At 39.0% G+C, this 23,756-nt stretch overlaps 1 protein-coding gene across 1 annotated transcript; it reads right to left on the bottom strand.

Annotated features, from left to right (window-relative positions):
• Nucleotides 1-93: 93 nt before the first annotated feature.
• On the bottom strand, nucleotides 94-22,186 carry LOC139973382 (membrane progestin receptor beta-like). Its single transcript, XM_071980022.1, has 3 exons — nucleotides 22,030-22,186; nucleotides 10,509-10,635; nucleotides 94-7,805 (listed from the first exon to the last, which is right to left on the bottom strand). Exon 3 carries the CDS (start codon nucleotides 7,729-7,731, stop codon nucleotides 6,706-6,708), a length of 1,026 nt encoding a protein of 341 aa, XP_071836123.1. The 5' UTR covers nucleotides 7,732-7,805; nucleotides 10,509-10,635; nucleotides 22,030-22,186; the 3' UTR covers nucleotides 94-6,705.
• Nucleotides 22,187-23,756: the final 1,570 nt, after the last annotated feature.

Below are 23,756 nucleotides of genomic sequence, written 5' to 3'. Positions count from 1 at the left end.
ACTTGTTTGGGGAACAGTTTGGGAGTCACTATATTTTTACTCTATAATAAATAATACACAATAACATGTAAATATAAGCTTAAACATGTGATATTATGGGAGTTGTTCTTGTTTTATTTCCAAAACAATCATGTAATTTTCCATCTCTTAAAAACGTTGTCAGGTTAAATCAATTTTGTTCGATTAGTTAATTCTGGGTTCGAAAAGCTGCATAATTAGAACATGCCAGGACCAATTATAGCTAAAAATATATTTCAATCAATATTAAAAGTGACGTAAGTTCTTTCTAGCCAAGATCTATTTATAGTGGACTGAAAATATTTCATACCCAAAAATATCATAAATATCGTATTCAAAACGCAAACATTTCAATATAGAGAGTAGACGAAATTCCATTGTGCGAATGATTTACAAAACCGAAACGTAATTCAAACTTGACAGCCACAAGTATATAGTAAAGAAAACAGGTATAGAAAGAATAACCTTCACTTTTTCAAGGTATAAAAACGAATATTTAAACATTTCGGTAATGGGAGGACATTTAGGTGATGTGAGGACATTTTTACACACGATCGTGTCGTACACCAGGTGTGGTCTTCATGTTATGCGCTATTCATTCCGTCGTTAGCTTTATTTTCTAAAAATTAAAAAGTCTAGCGCAGAAGGAAAAAAAACTAAAATAGAAGAGGAACATAGTCTCAGAATCCTGATGAAATTTGCATTTGATTCCGAAGTGGCGTTCTTTGGGATAAAACATCATTGAATTTGACACGTTTGGCACCGAATGTGAACTTGAAGCAAACAGGCGCGACAATGTAATATCTCTTATTCATTCATACTTAGTAAAGATTCCTAAATCCTATTGGTTCATTCAGGTCAGCTGACCGTGGTTAATCCTGTGAGTAACGCACGGTAAAATTACGGGGCATCACTTTAATAAATCTTTGGTTATATGTAACCAAAAATGTTTTGTTTTATGATTTTTCCCCCACACAGATGGTAGTGTATGAATGAACGGGGTTAATCAACGGTCTAGCGTGCGTTACTCACATGATTAATGCACTCCGGGTGTTAATGCTATCGCTGGATGCACTCGGGCTCCGCCCTCGTGCATCGCTTGCATTATCCCCCGATCGTGCATTAATCCTGTGAGTAACGCACGCTAGACCGTTGATTAACCCCTTATTTTCCTTTAAAAATTAAAAAAATTAAATAATGGGGCGAAAACAACTTGCGATACATCTTAATATGAACATATAACAGTCATTTATTATGTTGTTAAATTTACATTACTTTATTGTAAAGTTGGACTCATATCTAATCTAAAGGTCAAAATAAATAAAGTGAAAATAAAGAAGAACAAAACATTCTGCTGTAACAATGCGTAACTATGACGTCACACCTGTTTGCTTCAAGTTCACTACTTTGGGTAAAAAAAAAAACGTATCAAATTCAATAATGCTTTTCTCTAAAAAAAAAACGCTACGTAGGAAACAAATGAACATTTCACAAAGATTCTTCGAATATGTTTCTCTTCCATTATAATGTTTTTCTTCTTGGCTAGACTTTAATTTTTAGAAAATGCTAACGAACTTCAAGTTCACTTCTGGTATAATATATGGCCATTTCGACGTTCAAGATCTCTATAACACTATGTAGGTATTACTTGTCAAATTTTACCAGAATGCTTACAATATACTCCTCCTTTTACTCAGTCAAAAAAAATAATTTTACTCTGGCTTATCCTTTAAACTGACCAAAACTCTTGGAAATTATGATCTGTAACTCATTCTAACATCAGATACAGGACAACCTTCATGACAGATTCCTGTCTGGAATGATGTTTTTATGTAAAAACATAAACATTTCTTTGTTTACATTAGCATCGCATACTGCGCAACTTTGACGGAACGTACGGTACACGATGGCATGCGATGTAATAACCGATACATGCGCGCGAAAAGTTTTGGTTATATTTTTCGTCGTTACAGCCCCCCCCCCCCCAAAAAAAAAACAATTTGGGCTCCTACGCCTATGACCATATACATACAATATATCACTCACGACACCCTCTTATTACTGAGTATAGTAAACAGGATTAACATCAGTTAAAATCAATCATTGAAAGACCGAATAAAAGCCATAAACGAGCTACAATTTACTCCGTTGCGAAGATCTTTCTTTTTTTTTTCGTCCATAAATTCACTAAAATTCCTACATACCAATATGCCCAATTGTATTATTTCTAGTTGCAAAGTTAAATTTCGCTCATTTTATGTTTTACCTATATTTAAATGTGTTTAATAATAGAGTTGAGTGTATATAGCAGTAACAAATGGCAGTCTACACAAACTGACGATAACAGCAGGTCTAAAATGAAAGTGGAAACCAGTATATGTGTATTTGTGAGTTCAATGGAGAAAAGTTGTCTGTGGAAAACCTATGACAATTGTTAATGTATCTTTATGGATGATATGTCGGTGGCAGTTGTGTTTACACATAAATATGTGGAAACGTTAAGCCGCATGCCGTCGACATGTTAAGACCTGCGATTTGGCTGCAAAAATGTTGAAATGGTAAAATAAAATTGCCAACTTAAAAGACGTTTTGATAATAGAACTTTTGTCATTTTGCAGAATAGTGCTGAATTCCATGAATTTCTCATTTTCGTACAAAGTGTGAACATATTATCTGAAAAATAATAAAAATTGTGTTGACAATTTCTACTATATTTACGAGATCTTAACATTGTGACGGCATCGCACACGTTTGCATACAAATTTAAGTGATCGAAAAATTTGTGTCATAATACGAAACCCTGTGTTTTCTGTGGCTATATAGTTTACAGATTCCCACACATCATACTGTACACTCAAAAAAAAATTGTTATTGCAAGTGCGAGCGACAGCAATTTGACACGTTAATTTGGATCACGTGATGCAACACCATCTTCAAATGGTTATCAGATGACTAATTGCAGCCCCACAATGAAAGACATACATAAATTTCCCAGAATCTCTTTCAGAGAAAGCTCTCAGAGGTCAGCTGCAGAAGGATAATATATATCTAGACATAGCATTTCAAAATTGTGTGTTTTTCTACGTTTACAGATAAGGATATTTCCCTTACAGCTTTGTTGAGTAGGTTTTGCGTAGAATGGTGGTTGAGTTTGATTTCATTTACACCATTTTCACGAGATAAGACAAAAATATATTCCTCATGGAATTTAAAGAACCACAAACTTCTTACAACTGTCTAGCAATGAATGTACTTGAACCTCAACAAGAGTAGCTCTCGTATCAATGGTAGTTTACTTGTTACTAGTACAGCATGGTATCAATGATAGTTTACTTGTTACTAGTACAGCATGGTATCAATGATAGTTTACTCGTTACTAGTACAGCATGGTATCAATGGTAGTTTACAGTACTTGTTACTAGTACAGCATGGTATCAATGGTAGTTTACTTGTTACTAGTACAGCATGATATCAATGGTACTTTACTTGTTACTAGTACAGCATGGTATCAATGGTAGTTTTCTTGTTACTAGTACAAATGTTTCAATATAAAAATGTCAAGGTTGTAATTTTTTTTTAACCATTCTGGAAAACAACTATTGAAAATGATATAACCTAATGGGGAAGGCACACTTGCTGACATTGTAAACAACACATGCTTATGCACTGTCTTGCATGTGCAGTTGCAACATCATGCACACACTGTTGCAACATCGTGCACAGTTGTTTGAACATTAGACATGTGCTGTTGCAACATCGTTTTCATATTGTAGCAACGTCGTGCACGTGATGTTGCAACGTCGCGCACAAGCTGTCACAATGCCGTGTGCATGCTGTCACAATGTCGTGTGTACGCTGTCACAATGTCGTGTGTACGCTGTCACAATGCCGTGTGCATGCTGTCACAATGTCAGGTGTACGCTGTCACAATGTCGTGTGCATGCTGTCACAATGCTGTCACAATGTCGTGTGTACGCTGTCACAATGTTGTGTGCATGCTGTCACAATGCCGAGTCATGCTGTCACAATGCCGTGTGCATGCTGTCACAATGTCGTGTGCAAGCTGTCACAATGTGTGCATGCTGTCACAATGTGGGGTGCATGCTGTCACAATTTCCTGTGCATGCTGTCAAAATGTGGTGTGCATGCTGTCACAATGTCGCGTACAAGCTGTCACAATGTGGTGTGCATGCTGTCACAATGGTGTGCATGCTGTCACAATGTGGTGTGCATGCTGTCACAATGGTGTGCATGCTGTCACAATGTGGTGTGCATGCTGTCACAATGTCGTGTACATGCTGTCACATTGTGGTGTGCATGCTGTCACAATGTGGTGTGCATGCTGTCACAATGTGGTGTGCATGCTATCACAATGTGGTGTGCATGCTGTCACAATGTCGTGTGCATGCTGTCACAATGTGGTGTACAAGCTGTCACAATGTGGTGTGCATGCTGTCACAATGCCGTGTGCATGTTGTCACAATGTGACACCCAAGCTGCCCTGCATCCTTGTCTCCGAGATGCAACAATCGAAGAATCAAATGGATTCTTCTACACTGGTAACATTTTGACATGAGAATTGCAATAAAGAAAGAAAAAAAAGAAAACTATAAAAGAAAAAATCTACTGCACATATGTAAAGTAAAAACAAATGGAAAGGCTTAATCGAAAATATCGTAAGACACAAAATGTGAAAGATGAGGTTGCGAGTTAATGCTATAAAAGAAGCACTTGTAAGTCCAAAGTGCTTTGCAAGTCTGTCCATATTACAACAACTCAATGACTACACCTGATTGATGTTAAAGTTTAAATCAAAATCAAAATAGTTGTAGGTTTACAGTCTTGGGCATTTGCACAAGACTTCACATCAATTCATCTCTGGTCATTGGTAACTTGTAACACCCACGCACCCGAGTGCGCACAATTTCAAATAGTCGCCCCTGGGACGCTGCAGATCGCCAAATCTACAGCACATGTCCCCTGGGAGACATTCCCATAGGGTACGGCCACCGACCGGCGCAGGCGACTATATCTACAAGCTACCTCACAGGTCCCCATTCATAACACCTGGGTGAAGACAGGCAATGGAGATAAAGCGCTTTGCCCAAGGACACAACGTAGTGATCTGGACAGGACTCAATACTTAGATTGCAAGTTACATTACCTACTAACCTACTGACCATAATTCCCTTACAGTGGCAACTATAGTATTCTTCAAACTTAAGTAGTCATAAGTAAAAATTCTATGAATGGATATTAAATATGTATCTGAAGTGTTTTAACTTCAATAAATGAACGAGATATTAATTTTGCTCGGTAAATAAGGTTTCCCTTTGGCCGAGAGCATTATCTCAAACTCTTCAAAACAAAATATAATTTACTAAATTTGGGGGATTTTGCCAATGGGAAATCTATGAAACAAACTGTATACAAAAGAGTGATCATATTTACTAGACTTCACACACCATCGTAAAACACAAAATGTCCATTTGTCTTCCCTATTTAATAAAGGAATATTAAATTTAAAAAAGAAATGAAAGTAAAACTCATTGCAACATATAAGTAAATTTTGTTTATTTAAAAAAAAGGGTTAGAAGCTTTGGTGTTGTCCTGTCCATTGTCATAACAGTAGTGTTATTTGGGCTCCTGCCATGTCGTAATTAATGTATTTCAAATTCAAGATGGAATAAATAAAAAATAATCAAAATTATGTAATTCTGTCAAACAAATGGCTAAACTCCAATTTTGTTATTTAAAAAAAAAAAGTTAGAAGCTTTGGTGTTGTCCTGTCCATTGTCATAACAATAGTGTTATTTGGGCTCCTGCCATGTTGTAAATAATGTTATTTCAAATTCAAGATGGAATAATTAAAAAATAATAGAAATTATGTAATTTGTGTGAAACAAATGGCTAAACTCTTTGGTCCTGTGTCATGACTGTCCATTTACATACGGACACTATCAGTGGAACTTATTCCATCCACTGATTTCAAGCTGTCAAATAATTTCTAGAAATGCATTAATTAAAAAAAAATTCTTCCTAACAAAATTCTCAAAAAAAAAAAAATGCTTCAAATTATTAACATTCAAAGGATAGGCGATCAAAGAGTATGTAACTTCTCAGAGAAAAGTCTCTCAAAATGTTTTACAAGATGAAGAATTTTTCAGAAATCTTTTTCTTTGGTTCGCTCTGTTCGACAAATATGGATATGGATATTATTAAGTTCTTTGAACATTTGATCAGAATGTTTAAATTTTTAAGGTGATCACACCATACTAACATATTTTGGATTGTTGTAATTATGATAGGGGCATGGGGAGGGGGGGGGGAGATGGGCATAGAATCTCCTTTACTAAGGACTACCAATCTAATTTAGATTGAAATATAATTGACATGACATTGCACTAATCAATGAAAGTACAATGTAGGAAGCAATACGACGCACTGTATCATATAGGACATCAATATGAAATTGTCCCTCTAGCCTGTTATAGCCTTGCTATTTATTTTTGGAGCTGAAATTTAGAATTGGAAATGCTAAATTTGCATATTTGCACCATTTATGATACCCAGACATAACCTTGCTATAAACAACTATGTTCCAATGACACACGAAACTCTTGTGGCAGCTGCAGTATAAACTATAACGTTGAGTCAGCTGATGATTTTCGAGTTAAGTCCTCTACATTAATCTTTGGCTTCTTTCTTTAACTTTTGGTACGTTTTCATTCTGAGCACCCACACGACAACTAAATCTAACACTAAGACCACTAGAACGTAGCCGAATGTTGTTAAAAATGAAGGATTAGAAAGATCTGTATGAATATCTCTCTTCTGGATGACATTCAAGTAAAGAGCCTTCATTTGGAAATAGGTCATCAGAGACATAAAGACGTGAAACAGTTGATGGCTGTGACCGAAGAGGTCGCATAGGCCCGGCCAGAACCTCTGCGGGTACGGGACCGCGAAGAACAGGGAGCCAGGTACGAAGAGCGCGCACTGGAGGAGGTGCAGATAAAAGTCCTGCCCGAGAGGCGTTGTTTGTCGGTTGTAGAGTTGATGGATCAGCGTGTAATAGACCGGAGAGATTATCTGGGCGTATCCCAGACCGGACGAGATAATCTGCCAATACTTTCTGGTCTTGGGGTAGGGCCTCCTGTATTTATACTTAGCAAACCCACAACAGGCGCACATGGTGACGGATAGGAAGCAGTTGAGAGGCATGAACCAACCCCGCCAGAAGTGGAAGAACGACGATGGTGAAGCGAGGTGGTAGCAGGCCAGAGCCGTGGCGTTGCCATAGAGACTGACCCCGGCGTAATCCATGTAGAAACACGTGTGATGGGTGAGCTCATCTCTGGACTGGTAGAGATGCGCCAGGGCACTCGCGAGGGTGTAGGCACAACATCCGAAGCAGTAGACGGCAAAGACCTGGGCGTGCCCGTCGTTCAGGAGGTCCAGATTCGAACACAGGGACCAGGTCTGTCTCAGCAGGACCATCAGGGCGATCAGGTGCGTCCACACGTTCACGCTCTCGTTGTGGAGCCAGAACGCACTGCCGGTGTAGTAGGAGAACGGCTGGTAGTTGTCGCGGTAACCGTGGTAGATGTCCGGCTCCTGGAATAGGAGCGGGACTTCCACCGCTAGCTTGGTATTGCTCGGTACCCTCGGGAACACCTTCCTGACCCCCATGGCATCACTGATGTAGCCCATCTCGCAGGGATGGTGGTCAAGCCGGCTCACACTGAAAGACTGACCCTCCCTCCTTGGTGACTTTGGCCTTTTATCTGTGCAAACCAAAGAGGAAATAGGATGTAACTTCATCTCACACTTCATATTTAAGCAAACCCTGCTCGCATATTCATCAGATCTAAAAGAAGCGGTGCTCAAATGAGGTTTTTTTTTCTGCTCATGAACTTTAACAGACTACACTTCAAACTTCAATTAGAGGGAAACCCTTCCCAGTTGGTTACTTGCATTACATATGCAGCACAAGAGTAGTTTGCAAGCTAATAACTCTGGCTGAAGTTAATACTGCACATGGAGAGCAGTGTAAATCTACAAAGAGTCAATGCTTACATGGTTTCATGACAGGGAATCGTGTGATATAATACCACAATGATAAAAGAAAGACAGAGGGACATTGTTTGCTGTTGGTAATTTATTTTGCATGCTCACTCTAACAACAAAAGAGCTGAATTTGCATTTGTAATAGATAACCTGATGAGATCCCTTCGAAATTTGACGTTTTGACCTCTGCTGACCTCCACCCAAAATAATAGGGTACTTGTATTCATTATAAGAAATACACATGCCAAATATGTTTACAATATTGTTTACAAGGCTTTACAGAGTGTGACCTTTGATGACACAGGTGACCCTTGACCTCTACCCAGAACAATAACATTCTTGTACTCATTAGAGGGAAGCAACACGCAAAATATGAGAGCCAATGAAAATTCCTATCTGGAGATATCATCTTTACAAATGAACTTTGACCTACACCAAATTGTGTGAAACCTTTACACTACACAAGACTATCCTACCATGCAAATATGAGCTCTTTTGATGCTCAGCTTCTGGGGATACAACACTTTTGATATTTTCACATTTTGCCCTCTGCCGACTACAACTGACCTTTGACCTCTACTCAAAACAATTAGGTTCTTGTACTAATTATGGGGAAGTCACATGCCAAAAATGAGACTTGCAGATGTTCCCTATCTTGAAATACCTTGAGATTAAGCTAGGGTGTTACACACACACACATATACTGTACATGCACACCCACATTGCATCTAGGTTACTTGACTGTCTATGGCAAGTACTGTAACCAAACACATCCAAGACCTACCGTACAAAAGAGGATTTTACTTTTCCTGACATTTTCCCCTTACACTTTCCCCCGGACATTTGCCCACATATTTCAGACCCTGTATGTACCACGCTTAGATGCCATAAACACATGTACTAAACTCAGAGGTAAACTTGTACAGAATATTAAGCGCCATCCATCCGAGAGATCTACATATACTGTACAGTATATATATAGATTGCTGTCATAATATTTTTCTGCTCAGGAGTCAATTTAGCAGCACATGTCGTTTTACACACATTGCTTAAATACAGAGCTCTCCTGAGCTTTAATATAATTTAGCACAGTTGGTGGTAATTGACAGAGGCAGGGTTCACTGGAATGGAATGAAAAGTATCCAGTTTGGGAAGGGTCTAGTGAATATAATCATGAAACTGACAACCACGCAAACAGGTATAATCTAATCCCGTATGACGGACCTCGAACAGCAAGCCTTGCATTCCTGAACGAGTAAAGAAAATGCCCCCCACAATGCATCACAGCTGCAAGATCGACAGTTTGAAAGTTATCAGACTGTAATGATGCGCTGATGCAATCGCTCTCACTACTGTATGTACAGTAGTCTGCTTTTGGCAAAATTGAAGGTGTGGTAATTATTCCCCACCCATAGCAACCACTACAGTACTTACACATTACCTGCGTAATATCCACGCAGACCTTTGGGCACCGTTTTTATGTCAATTGTCTGGTAATTTAAACAAAATCTATCCTATGTTGCATGTATGTTCAGAACAAACTAAGATAAATATATACCTCAGATTGGAGATGAAACCGAAATAGATAACGGTGAGTACTTAATGAAGCGATTTCTGATACCTAGAGAGATCACTGCATCATCAATTAGACACAACAAACTCAGATCAAACTACTTAAGATGAAAGATACCTTCAACTGGAGAATGAAACCGAAACAGATAATTGGTGAGTACTTAACGAAGCAATTTCTAATACCTAGAGAGATCGCAGCATCATCATTGAGACACGGTGAGAGGGATCATTTTGACGCGACCGACCGGCTCATTTAGATCTACTCATACACCGACATGCACTGATTGTTTTTATCTGGTCAATTAAAGCCTGTTATAAGTGTTTTTCAACAGCATGGCAAGTCTATGCATGAAGTTGAAACATGATTTGTCGTAGAATACTAGTTATTAAAAAGGCCAATCTCTTGAAGAGAAACTTGGGAATTGTACGATACATGATATGTATTGAGAGCGTGGTGGCCAATTGGCTAAGGCGTCGGACTCGTGATCCAAGGATTGCTGGTTCGGTTCATGCCTAGTTCATTATGTTGTGTCCTTGGGCAAGATGCTTTATCTCACTTGCCTCTCTCCATCCAGGGGTTAAATGGGTACCTGTGAGGTAATTTGTCATTAGGCACAGTATATAACTGCTGCTGACTGGAGGGATTGTCTCTGGGACATGTTATCATTGACCAGGGGTAATATAATGTCTGTAAAGCGCTTTGAGACCTATCGCTGGTGTAAAGCGCAATATAAAAATCAAATATTATTATTATTATATATAATACAGGACTTACTAGGCTAAGCATGGCAATATTCCAGACTGTGAAGAGGGTGATCGGTGCTTGGAAACAAAAATTACATAATTACCTTAAACAGTCAACGTCGTCGTTTCCAAGAGTAAATCTGTCATGGATTCTGCAGTTGACCTTTGCCTCCCAGACACCCAGTATGTACAAGCAGTTCATTGAGAGTAGAATCACATTTGACGATATATCTGGTCAAGGATAAGTGTAGAAAACAAAACAGTAAATTACAATACAAGCTTGCAAAATGTTGCACACTTGTATGAACACTATACTGTACTTTCAGACCAGTTCTACAGTAGTACTGTATGTTTTTGCAGACCAGTTAATTAAATTAAACAGACCAACATGGAACATTGGGCAGCTTAGTTTAACATTACCATTCATGAACATTATACACTATACAGTTTGTGTATTCATGAACACTATAATGTACTTTCAGACCAGTTCGACAGTAGTATGTTTATGCAGACCGGCGAAGTAACCTACTGTATACAGCCCAACATGGAACATTGGGCAGCTCAGTTTAACATCAATTAACATTCATGAATATTATACACTATACAGTTTGTGTATTAATGAACACTATAATGTACTTACAGACCAGTTAGACAATATGTTGAAATGCAGACCAATGAAGTAGCTTATACAGACCAGCATGGAAAAATGATAGCTCAGTTTAACATTAATCAACATTCATGTACACTAAACACTATAAAGTATGTTGATTCATGAACACTATGCTTCATATCATCCAGCATCTAGAAATGTTTCATTGATGTTTAATAAAATGAGCCGTGTAGAGTACTGCAATAACCACATTTAAATGACTCTCATATATCCAACTGACATAGGTGGGAATTGTTTGTTGTTTTCATCCATTTCACTTTGTCTAAATAGTGAGAGCTTAGTGAAGTGATTAATCCAACATGTGCAGCAAATAATTTTGTGTCGCAAATATTTATGGTGTTTGTTAACCTATTCCGTGAAAACACAATTAGTAGACTGGCCTGGTGTTCTTACCCAGGGATGTCCCCACTCCCTGGAGGATGTAAGATGGGCCACTCCCGGGAGGATGGTAAGGCGGGCATGCAAGGCAGAGCTCTCAGATGGGGGCGAGGTTATAGGCATAAACAGCAAATAACCGACAATCAATCAATCAATCAATAAATGGATTTATGTCAGTCCCTAGTTAACAGTGCTCAGTATCTTTCAAAAGCTGGAATACCCATTTCGAAAATTCACATACGGTGTATCCATATTCAGACACCTCAACATACCAGTTACAGTAGGTCCTTTTATCATGTTTGCTAGCAACTTTTAAGCTTAGTTTTTTAGCTCTTTCACTGAAAACCCTATTTCTAATTAACTTGTATGATCACGTCTAATTGTTCTTGTACAGTTAGTAAAAGAATGAAAACCTGGGCCTTGACACTAAAAGAGGATCAATGTCACAAACCTGATGACAGCCCGCATCAACCATCTAGTCAGACCTGTCCTCTAATTTCTTAATCAATGACAATCAGGAAATGAATATGAAATCAAATTTGATTTTATGCTCCACCGAAAAAGACAAACGAACGTTAACAGCCACGATCCAGCTCTAATAAAGTCAATAGCCAATGTTTGTTCAGTCCGATGCAAACAGCTCTGAATTGAAAATATGGATGGAGTCAGTTGTTGCCTAACAACTTGTGTGTGAATTGACACCAAACGTTGTCGGTTGAATAGGGACCTACTGTACTCTCCTGGTGCATAACTTGCGTTATATAGATATATACAGTACTGTACAGTTGGGCTGACGTGCACACAAAACTGCGTGCTGCAAGAAACAGTTATTTAAAGTTCATGATTATAAGTACATATCCTAATTACACGGTTGACCTGATGCTACAACCAAATTAAATTATATAATTAAGGCTAGGAGATGGCTGTAATTAGATTGTTTTCTAACGACCGTTGCTAATAGCTCGAGACACTGTGCTTATAAAAATCTATGGGTGCAGCTCCTCGAAATGCAAATTAACAAAAGGAGAAACAAACCCAAACCATTTCTAACAAACTTGAGAAGAGATCTGCGTTATAAGTAACTCCTTTAGAGTATCTATAAACTGCAGGAGTGATGCTATATTAGAGAACTGCCATTATAACAAAGAGTGATGCCATATAAGAAAGCTGCCACTATGTCAAGGAGTGATGCCATATTAGAGAGCTGCCATTATAACAAGGAGTGATGCCATATAAGAAAGCTGCCACTATGTCAAGGAGTGATGCCATTTTATAGAGCTGCCATTATGTCAAGCAGTGATGCCATATTAGAGAGCTGCCATTATAACAAGGAGTGATGCCATATTAGAGAGCTACCACTATGTCAAGGAGTGATGCCATATTAGAGAGCTGCCATTATAACAAGGAGTGATGCCATATTAGAGAGCTACCACTATGTCAAGGAGTGATGCCATATTAGAGAACTGTCATTATAACAAGGAGTGATGCCATATTAGAGAGCTGCCATTATAACAAGGAGTGATGCCATATTAGAGAACTGCCACTATGTCAAGGAGTGATGCCATATTAGAGAGCTGCCACTATGTCAAGGAGTGATGCCATATTAGAGACCTGCCAGGCTGCCACTATGTGAAGGAGTGATGCCATATTAGAGAGCTGCCATTATAACAAGGAGTGATGCCATATTAGAGAGCTGCCATTATAACAAGGAGTAATGCCATATTAGAGAACTGCCACTATGTGAAGGAGTGATGCCATACTAGAGAGCTGCCATTATAACAAGGAGTGGTGCCATATTAGAGAACTGCCACTATGTCAAGGAGTGATGCCATATTAGAGAGCTACCATTATATCAAGGAGTGATGCCATATTAGAGAGCTGCCATTATAACAAGTAGTAATGCTATATTAGAGAACTGCCACTATGTCAAGGAGTGATGCCATATTAGAGAGCTGCCACTATGTGAAGGAGTGATGCCATACTAGAGAGCTGCCATTATAACAAGGAGTGATGCCATATTAGAGAACTGCCACTATGTCAAGGAGTGATGCCATATTAGAGAGCTGCCACTATGTCAAGGAGTGATGCCATATTAGAGACCTGCCAGGCTGCCACTATGTGAAGGAGTGATGCCATATTAGAGAGCTGCCATTATAACAAGGAGTGATGCCATATTAGAGAACTGCCACTATGTCAAGGAGTGATGCCATATTAGAGAGCTGCCATTATAACAAGGAGTAATGCCATATTAGAGAACTGCCACTATGTGAAGGAGTGATGCCATACTAGAGAGCTGCCATTATAACAAGGAGTGATGCCATATTAGAGAACTGCCACTATGTGAAGGAGTGATGCCATATTAGAGAGCTGCCATTATAACAAGGAGTGATGCCATATTAGAGAACTGCCACTATGTCAAGGAGTGATGCCATATTAGAGAGCTGCCATTATAACAAGGAGTGATGCCATATTAGAGAACTGCCACTATGTCAAGGAGTGATGCCATATTAGAGAGCTACCATTATATCAAGGAGTGATGCCATATTAGAGAAATGCCATTATAACAAGGAGTGATGCCATATTAGAGAGCTGCCACTATGTCAAAGAGTGATGCCATATTAGAGAAATGCCACTATGTCAAAGAGTGATCAGTGATGCCATATAAGAGAGCTGCCATTATTTCAAAGAGTGATGCCATATAAAGAGAGCTGCCACTATGTCAAGGATGATGTTAAGAAGATTATGGCATTTTCATTATTTTGAATATGTCAGGTGATTTCAATGAATGGTTACATGAATCTTTTACAGTTTTTTTTGGCAACAAGTTACATGACACATATGAGTGTCACAAATAATCTCTTTTTGTCCGTGTGGAAAGATCACAGTCACCCATTGCACAATCATCAAACCAGCCATATCATTGTTCGTAGCGGTAGATTGAGGTGGCTGCCGTCACACACAAATAGACATCGTTCTTCCTTTTCAAGGCACTGCCATTAGTATTCACGACAAGAACTTCACGAGGTAGGGGGGGGGGGTGGCGGATCCACTTAGTTGCGCTGTTGGAGCTAGTTAGTGTATATTTTGTTTAGACTGCATTTAACTGTTGTATGTTATTAATGTTTTTTTGTATTTTGTATCATTCATTGTATCAATGTTCTTTGTATTGTGTATCATTTATTGTATTGCTCACCACAGATATGTAATTTCCTTCTGGGATTCAATAAAGTTGACTTACTTACTTACTTACTTTTTATGGATATCTGATACATCCACACAGCGGAATGCAACATTTGAGGATTACATGCACATGTCTTTTAATTGTGAGTTAAATATTATCCTAACTTCTAATATCTCACGGTTTTCAAGCCCCATTTGGTCGACTGTGTACACACTTCAGATGCTCGGTTATAGAAACTTAGTTGCCCATAAATTCAATATGCAGATGATAAGTGCCCTGATTAGCTTTAATAATTAAAAATGGAAATGATAACAAAATAATAGACCTATATGCATTGTGTTGTATTGTGATATACAACTCTCATGAATGTAATGTTAAGACAACAAAAGAGATTTGAATTTTCACATTAGGATAAATGTACTTTGTACTCCATGGGCTAATTAATCAAATTAAAAGTACTACTGTATATTGGTGTGTACTGTTTGATGTATGTCTTGCTTAAGTTGCTTGGCACAGCCACACATCATGGATTATTTAGTTAAAAAGATCAATCCGAGATTGTATTGTCTTTGTAAATCAAATGAGTATGTTTATTAATAGTAGCAGTAGTAGTAGTAAGTTGAGTCTCGTCTATCCGACATGCTCAGTGATTAACCTCCGCCACGTATCACGATCTTGCGCAAGGTTTATTGCTTCCTCGAAATTGTTAATGTTAACGTCCTTAAATTGCAACTTTATTTTTCCAAGCAAGGTAGTCACAGGCCTTCCTACTGGTTTAGCAGTACATGTTAATAGCTGTACTTTAAATAAATATATTTCTTATAATTCTCTGATATTTGCAGACTGTGTGCGGTTATAGTGCATTGTCTGTTTGAGCTGGATTGCAAGTTCAAGTTCAAGTTTATTTGTACCATCATCATTAATTTATATTTTATGACATGATTATTAGTAAATTAATATACTCATATATAATAAATGATATGCAATAATCAGTATATACATATATACAAGTAGAGACTATCGGGTCTCTAATTGCAAGTACAGTAGTGTACAGTTTGCTGCTCGAACTGACATCTTCCTTGTAATCAGGCAGTTATGTCTACGACCAAGAATGTGGGAGAAGCCCGCCAGGGATTATGGATTACAACTTTCCCATCGGCTGGCTTCCAATTCAACATTTTAACTCAAACTTTGGAATCTGTTTCAAGTTAGAAAGTCATTTCAGATGGGACAATTAGGGATTGCTCTCAGATGAAAAAACCCATATTATCTAACAGTTAACCAGGAACGTCCAAACAACACTAGCCTCAAAGCATAATTAAAGACATCATGAATAACATAACAATGCTAGGCATGTACTGTGCCTATATATACAGTGCTAAAATGTAAGATACTAGTATTGTTTGTAGTCCAAAATGAAGTAAAAGTAACCCGTAGATTGTCCTGAAATATTCTCAGTGGTTTATATAATGCATCAGGAAGTTCAACCTACAACTAGGATAGCTCGTGCAGACTCTACATTTATGTCACCCGGGGAAATGGACATGTTATAAATTCATACTTTTGAAATGAGTTTTGGGTAATACAACGAACTTAAATAGATTCATATGGTGGAGCAAAACAAGTTGAACATTCTGTTACTAGTGTGTTGCTACGGTGATATGGAAAAATTTGTTCAAGACTGACATTTCAGTCAAGAGCCAAATTATCATATTGGGTTGCCTAATTAGATGATGATGTTTCATAATCAGGGATAGGTTACTGGTTAGAACTAGCCTACTATTCCTTGTAGGTCTAGATTTCAGAATGAGGCTAATGAGGGTAATTAGACACTACAAGTGTACAGTCAGTACATACAGCTGCGTTCAATACCCACGGCACAGTATACAAACGATACAGCGATGGACATCTCAGGTCCAGCTAAAGATAACAAGGTATCATGTTTCATTATAGTCTGCATTTTGTTGCGACAAGCATAAAAGTTCACTTGCAAGCAACGGAAAGTTAACTTTTTCAGAGTGCGGCACGCGGTTTGGGGCGAGTCTTTATTGCCTTTTAGTCCTCTAACTTGTCTTGACAAATACTTTTTGGTAGTTTACAGATTCTAAACTACAGTAGTACCTAAATGTTGTATAGTATAAAGTCCCTTACATTTGGGCGCCTGTTGTACAAATAAGCTACAGTAAGGGCTAAGGCCTACAGATCTTTGCACCAGCACTGTTCACAATATGCTTGTAGATATCAACTGGGAAGTGGTATAATTTAGAAATACAGACAATAACATGGGACCAAAGTGTCACACAACTCATTGATGTTTTGGATGATTGGACCAAATCCCTGGATGATGGCAGCGGTATTGATGTTGTTTACACAGACTTTATGAAAGCATTCGACAAGGTCCCACATGAGCGATTGCTGGCAAGGTGAGGTCATATGGAATTACAGGTGATTTGCTACAGTGGATTAGATAATTTTTATATAGGCGTAAACAGAGAGTGTGCGTTGAAGGGAGTCTTTCCGACTGGGCTGACATTACAAGTGGAATCCCTCAGGGATCCACTTGGTCCTATCCTGTTCCTTCTGTATATTAATGATCTGCCATCTAGCGTTGCTGGGTGTAGTGTGAAAATTTTTGCGGATGATACCAAACTATATAAAGCTGTGCACTCGTTAAGGGACTGTGATGTTCTGCAAAATAACATTGATAATATGTACAACTGGTCGGTGACTTGGCAACTTCACTTTCACCTGCATAAATGTCATGTTCTTCGAGTTGGTTGTTCTTATCTGGAATATCATTACACTATGCCAAAGTATGATGGAGGTAGCCAAAGTTTAGAAGTCGTAGGGAGCATGTTGCGTCAATTGTTTCCAAAGCCAACAGCATTCTAGGAATAATCAGACGGACCTTTAGGTATTTAGATAGAGACACCGTGTTGCTTCTTTATAAGGCCTTAGTGAGACCAGTTTTGGAGTATGGTCAGCCAGCTTGGTCACCTATTTATCGTCGGGAAACAGAGGCTATAGAATCTGTGCAACGCAGAGCAACTAAATTAGTGCCAGGATTATGTAGTCTGCCCTATGAACAGAGACTCCGAGAACTGAACCTTTTTTCCTTGTCACATAGACGTTTGAGAGGTGATATGGTGTTTGTATGTAAGTATCTGAATGGATTGATAATTTCTAACCATGACCTGTTTATAAGATCACATGGATCAGTTACGAGGGGTCACTCCTACAAGTTAGTTAAACCTAGAGTGAACACTTCGCTTCGTCAAAAGAATTTTATGCAGAGATCTACTAGTTATTGGAATTCTTTGCTAGAACATGTTGTTAATTCTCCCTCTTTGAACTGTTTTAAATCGAGGCTTGATTCATTCTGGAAGGATAAACCTGGAGTGTTTGATTTTCAACTGTAACTTCTGGAGTTTAATTTGTGGAGTTTACTTTTCTGTGGAGCGATGAAATGGCCTTTGGCCAACAGCATCGAAGTTGATGATGATGATGATGATGATGATGAAAGCAGGGCTCATCACCTTATAATTTATAAAAGAAACTCATGGCATTATGTCTGGTAACTTTCTTCATCTTGTAGGACTGCACTGCACGAGCAACTTGTACCTCTCATGATTTGAGCTATAAAACTCTCAAAGCCCTAAAGACTGTTTGTAGAGATAGCTTATTACTTATGCGGCTTGCACTGGCCCTCTTATGTTTAAGAAGTATGTGTTCAAAGTCTGTCCGTTGTCAAGCCCTCGGACTCTACAATGGCGTAGTCGGCAGGGTTGGTATACCATGTATCCATTGACACTAATTTTTGTTAAGGCTTAGGTGTTGGAACTCTATATTGATGTGTTATCTTGGAAGCACTGGGGTTCATTTTGCTGTTATACTCTTCTACCTGTTTTACTGCCAAGGAGCTGTCACCATGGAGGGCAAAACTAAACAGGATAGTGAGACTGAGAGGTATCCCCATCTTAAGTACATGTTAGCAGAGTATATTAAAGAGCTATGTGAGAACTATTGCTTAGATTTAAAAGTTTTGAAAACCAAGGAAGAGAGGGTTAAGGCTCTTCAGACTATACCAAATTTGTCTGATGTGACTTCAAAATTTTCACCAAAAATGAGTGTTAATCCACCCATTGTCAAGTTCAGGTTGGAAGGCTTGCATCCCCTCGGTGCTGAAGATGATTTAGAATGCTATTTGTCTACGTTTGAAAGACTTTGTAATAGCCAAGAAATTCCTTCGAAGAGATGGCCTATTCTATTGGAACCATACTTGACTGGCAAGGCACAGAAAGCTTTCCACATTTTAAATGAAAGTCAGAAACAAAGTTATGTTGTAATTAAAGATGCATTGTTGGCAGCATTTCAGCTTACTCCAGATACGTACAGGGAGAAGTTTTAAATCCAGCTAAATGTCATCTTGTGTATAAGGAGGTTAAATTTTTGGGGTATGTTATTAATGGAGACGGCATTAATTTGGATCCTTCTAAAAGTGAGGCAGTTGAGATGTTTCCTTCACCGACAAACAAAAAAGCACTTGAGCGTTTTTTGGGCTTGAGTGGGTGGTGTTCTAAATTCATTCCAAATTATGCCACACTGGTGGAACCTCTTAACAACTTGCGAAGGAAAGATATAAGATGGGATTGGTCAGGGGAGTGCCAAAATGCATTTGAGCAATTAAAAGAGGAGATAGCCCGGGCTGTGTCCCTTAGTATTCCTGATTGTAGTAGGCAATTTGAAGTCCATACTGATGCTAGTGGTGTAGGTTTAGGGGCGACCTTAATGCAAGTCAATCATGCAGGTGAGCTTCGAGTTATAGCATTTGCTTCTCGGGCATTGAGTCATGCGGAGAGAAATTATTCAGCCACAGAACTGGAGTGTTTAGCTGTAATTTGGGCATTAGAGAAATGGCGGCCTTATTTGGAGTGTTCAAGCACTGTAGTGTATACGGACCATCAAGCGTTAGTGTGGATGCTGCGCGCAAAGGCATTAAAAGGAAGACTAATGAGGTGGGCTTTGAGACTTCAGGAATTTGATTATATCATTCATTATAGGCCGGGGTCTCAAAATGTTGTCCCAGATGCACTCTCTAGAGCAGTGATAGGTGTGGTTAATTATGACCAAAATGTATGTTTTCATCCGGATTGCAAAGGGGATCCTTCGTCAAAGATATTTTGGATCCAGTGTGAGAATTGTGATAGGTGGTTCCATTGGGTATGTCTAGGTCTGAGCAAGGAGGAAGTTGATAAAATAGACAATTATCACTGTGCTGAGTGTTCTTCTGGGATCTCACAGGCAGCGTTAGCTGAAAGTGACGAGTGTGTAGAACGTAGCATTAAGAGTTGTGTCCTTCCAGATGAGAATCAGTTCCTTCTGAAACAACAAGATGATTCGAGGTTGTCGACCATTAGGCAAGGTTTAAAGCAGGGTAATGTTGAAGATGTTGGCATGCCAGGTTATGTAATGGAGGAAGACCTACTAAAGTACAAAATCGGGCCAGCCGGGCAAAGAGTTGTAGTCCCGGATCAGTTAGTGAATGAAGTTATCAATCACTACCATTGTTCACCTACGTGCCCCCACTTAGGTGTAAGAAAGACAATTTCTAAAATAAGGGAGAAATTTTGGTGGAAGAGTATGAAATCTTCTGTTGAAAAGTTCATCAAACGATGTAGGATTTGCCAGTTGACTAAACCAGTGTATCGAAAATCATCAGGGTATATGCAGTCTACTGTGAGCAGGTGTCCATGGGATATTCTGGCTATGGATCTTTTGGGCCCCTTCCCAGAAAGTAAAGAGGGCAAATTATATATACTGGTATTGACAGATCATTTTTCAAGGTTTTCCTTCTTAGTTACACTCAGAAGGGCAACTGGTAACATTTTAGCAGCCGTAATTAGACAATTATTTTGTACTTGGGGGGCTTGTAATACTCTAGTCTCTGACAATGGACCACAAATGATTTCACAGAAGGTGGCCCAAGTATGTGTTCTCTGGGGTGTAAAGAGGTCATTTACAAGCCCCTATCATCCTCAGGCCAATTGGGTTGAGAGGGTTAATAGAAACTTAGTTTCTATGTTGTGCTGTTTTATGAAGGGTGATCATACAGAGTGGGATGAGTTGGTACCAGAGTTTATGTTTGCCCTTAATTCCTATGTACATGATTCCACTGGATTCTCACCAGCAGAGTTATTTCTTAACCGTACCCTGAAAGGACCTGGAGAATGGGTGGGGAGTGATAGCAAGGTAGTAAGGGATAAGGAAGCCATGTGGGCAGTTGCAAAACAGAAGATGGAACGCCAGACAAAGGTCAATAAAGGGCAGTATGATAGAAAGAGGGAAGAGTCTATGGTCAGAGTGGGTGATGTGGTGGCACTCCGATCACATGCTTTATCAAACTTAAGAAAACAGTTTTCTGCAAAACTAGCACCAAAATGGAGGGGACCTTACATTGTTTCTGGGCAGGTTTCTCCAGTGACATTTCGTATACGAGAGGAGAAGTCGGGGGAAACTAGGCTGGCCCATGTGGACCAATTGAAGTTGTTCTGGTAATTTTTTGGAAAAAGGGGTGCTTTGGGGCGGGGGGAGTTGTAGAGATAGCTTATTACTTATGCGGCTTGCACTGGCCCTCTTATGTTTAAGAAGTATGTGTGTCAGTTTACATATGTATACCAGGTGGACATAGTACTGTATTCAGTTCATTCCTCCTATCAATGGTATATTGTTCTTTATGCATATATTATGTTAATAGCTAGACCAGTGGTCTATAGTTGGTATGGTACATGCTACATTCCTCCTATCAATGGTACATTGTTCTTATGCATTTATGTTATGTAAATAGCTAGACAAGCAGTCTAGTTAGTAAGACTGAATAAAGAAGTAAGGCAGAGCCTCCCAGACCCTCAGAGTGTGCACATGTATTTTCTTGTTTCTGTGTTTTGTGTTCAAAGTCTGTCCGTTGTCAAGCCCTCGGACTCTACATGTTATAAATATTGTCTCTAGCCTGGAATAAACTACCAAGACAAGTACCATCAGAGCTCAAATCTGCCTCTATTGTGCTCTCCTTCAAGCAGCTTCTGGAAAACTACATCTAATGCGGGCAAAGAATGACCACACGTCAACAGCCCTTTGGGCGATTTGTGTGGACATCGATCAAGCCCTATGGGGCCTACCAGACTTAGGCTAGCACTAGGATTCCTAGGCCTAGCGTTACTCTATAATGCAGTGCTTAGCTACCTTAGGCCTCAGGCGGCTACAAATTACAATAGTTCAACATACGCATGCAATTTGGTCGAAACATTAGCCCCTTGTTACACCTTATGAAATTAACAACAGGTGAAATTCTTATCTATCTTTGGCTTACTGAACATGACTTTTGAGTCAAAGATTATACCTTTCCGGGATATTTGTCTGGAAATACAGTTAAAGCTGAGGCCGCTGTCTCCGTCGTGTGGTCCGCTCCCCAACTGGCTGGGGAATCCCAGTTATTAAATGTATGTATTGAATCATATGCTAAGCGCGCGAAAGCGTGGGAAGCCTTTTTCATAGACTGACCAATTATAGATATAAAGATTTGCTACGACCGCGACTCACAACAGACCGAGCCCGATTTTTTGTTGTGGTAAGAAGTTGACATGAGCAAACATTCTGGGTCAACGAGCAACCTCATACGAGAGAGGGGAGGCGATTAACGCAAAATGCGAAAACAAAGTAAAGGCCTATTGTCAAATGTTATGTTGTTACAATTATTGCTAACTCAATCAATTGTCCAACTTAACACAATATTCACATTGAAATCTATCTGCCAAACAGCTAAGAATACTATTAATGGTTGCCGATTGGGTTACTGTAATTCCTTTATGTCTGTTGAAGTTTTAAGTTCTTATTTTATATTTTTTACGGGGTTGCTCTTCAACCAAAATTAAACTTCTGGCAACCGTGGTGTGATACCACAGATGAAGTTCGAATGAAGTTCGAATACACCACAAGTAGGAATTCCTATAACCACACAGTTAAAACTAGTGACTCATGTTATTGTTTAATCACTGCTGAATAACTACATTTTAACATCCACCATGTCACTTTTCTCTATTTTTGCTTTGCATAATTTTCGAGGTATAAAATATTAACAGCGTTGTCACTGACCAATGCCACCCTGTATGTCACCCCAATATTTTAGGTGGGGGATATAGTATCTAATATCCCCCCAATATTTGGTGACATAGTTTTTTTTTGTGGCTATAAATAGAAAATAATGCGTGAGATTATTTATCCAAATCATATTTGGCGGTGGCTAAAACTTCATCCAACACATGCTGCATGATGTAAATGACTCTCCGTGGTCGTGTCTTTGACCTGTGACCGTATAGCATGTTGTCACTCATGATTATTATCATAAGGTCTGTACATCTCTTGTGTATGAGTGTAAGTACGTACAATCATATATGATCCACATCGATATGGGTTCACTGGGTTTCCATTTGGCCTGTTCCCTACAAGATTTCTAACCGCAGGCGCGTAGCCAGGGGGGCGAAAATGGAGACCGCCCCACCCCTCGAGCATATTTTGTATTTTTTTATGATATCGAAGTTTTATAGTAGCCGTTATAAGAGGTTTTAATATTTGTACACCAATAAATTTACTGTGTCTGAATTTTCGAAAATTCCCTGACCAACATTCTTCATCATACTTCCCTCTACTCGTGCAATTTTGACCGGTCTGTGAGGGGTTGAAGGTTTTTTTTTCTATATTGGTTGTCCATAGATGAAATTTTGTGCAACCGTATGGGTATGTTTTGAAGTGAATTTATTTTTCAAATTCTGAACATATAAAAACAAATTAAAACCTTGAAAAATGGGGCTGACGGGTATTGTGGGCCGTAACATAGTATTACCTACAAAAGCAATGATCCACAGGAGATGCGATGAGGTCGAACATGATGTGTGACTGGTGACAATCTTGAAAAAGGTTATGGATGAAAAAAAAAACTATTGGGAAAACTTGGTTCCCAGGCAAAAGTGTACATCTGGTTGGTCATTTTCAAGCCGAGAAGTGCCATTTCCGGTGATCTGGGGGGCTATCAAAACCAGAAATTTTCTTGTACGCTGCGCGCCATCCAAT

Source organism: Apostichopus japonicus, chromosome 9 (assembly GCF_037975245.1).
Source record: "Apostichopus japonicus isolate 1M-3 chromosome 9, ASM3797524v1, whole genome shotgun sequence".
In the NCBI taxonomy this organism is placed as follows: domain Eukaryota; kingdom Metazoa; phylum Echinodermata; class Holothuroidea; order Aspidochirotida; family Stichopodidae; genus Apostichopus; species Apostichopus japonicus.
The sequence above is the reverse complement of the archived record's forward strand: the minus strand, read 5'-3'. Positions and strand labels throughout refer to the sequence as shown.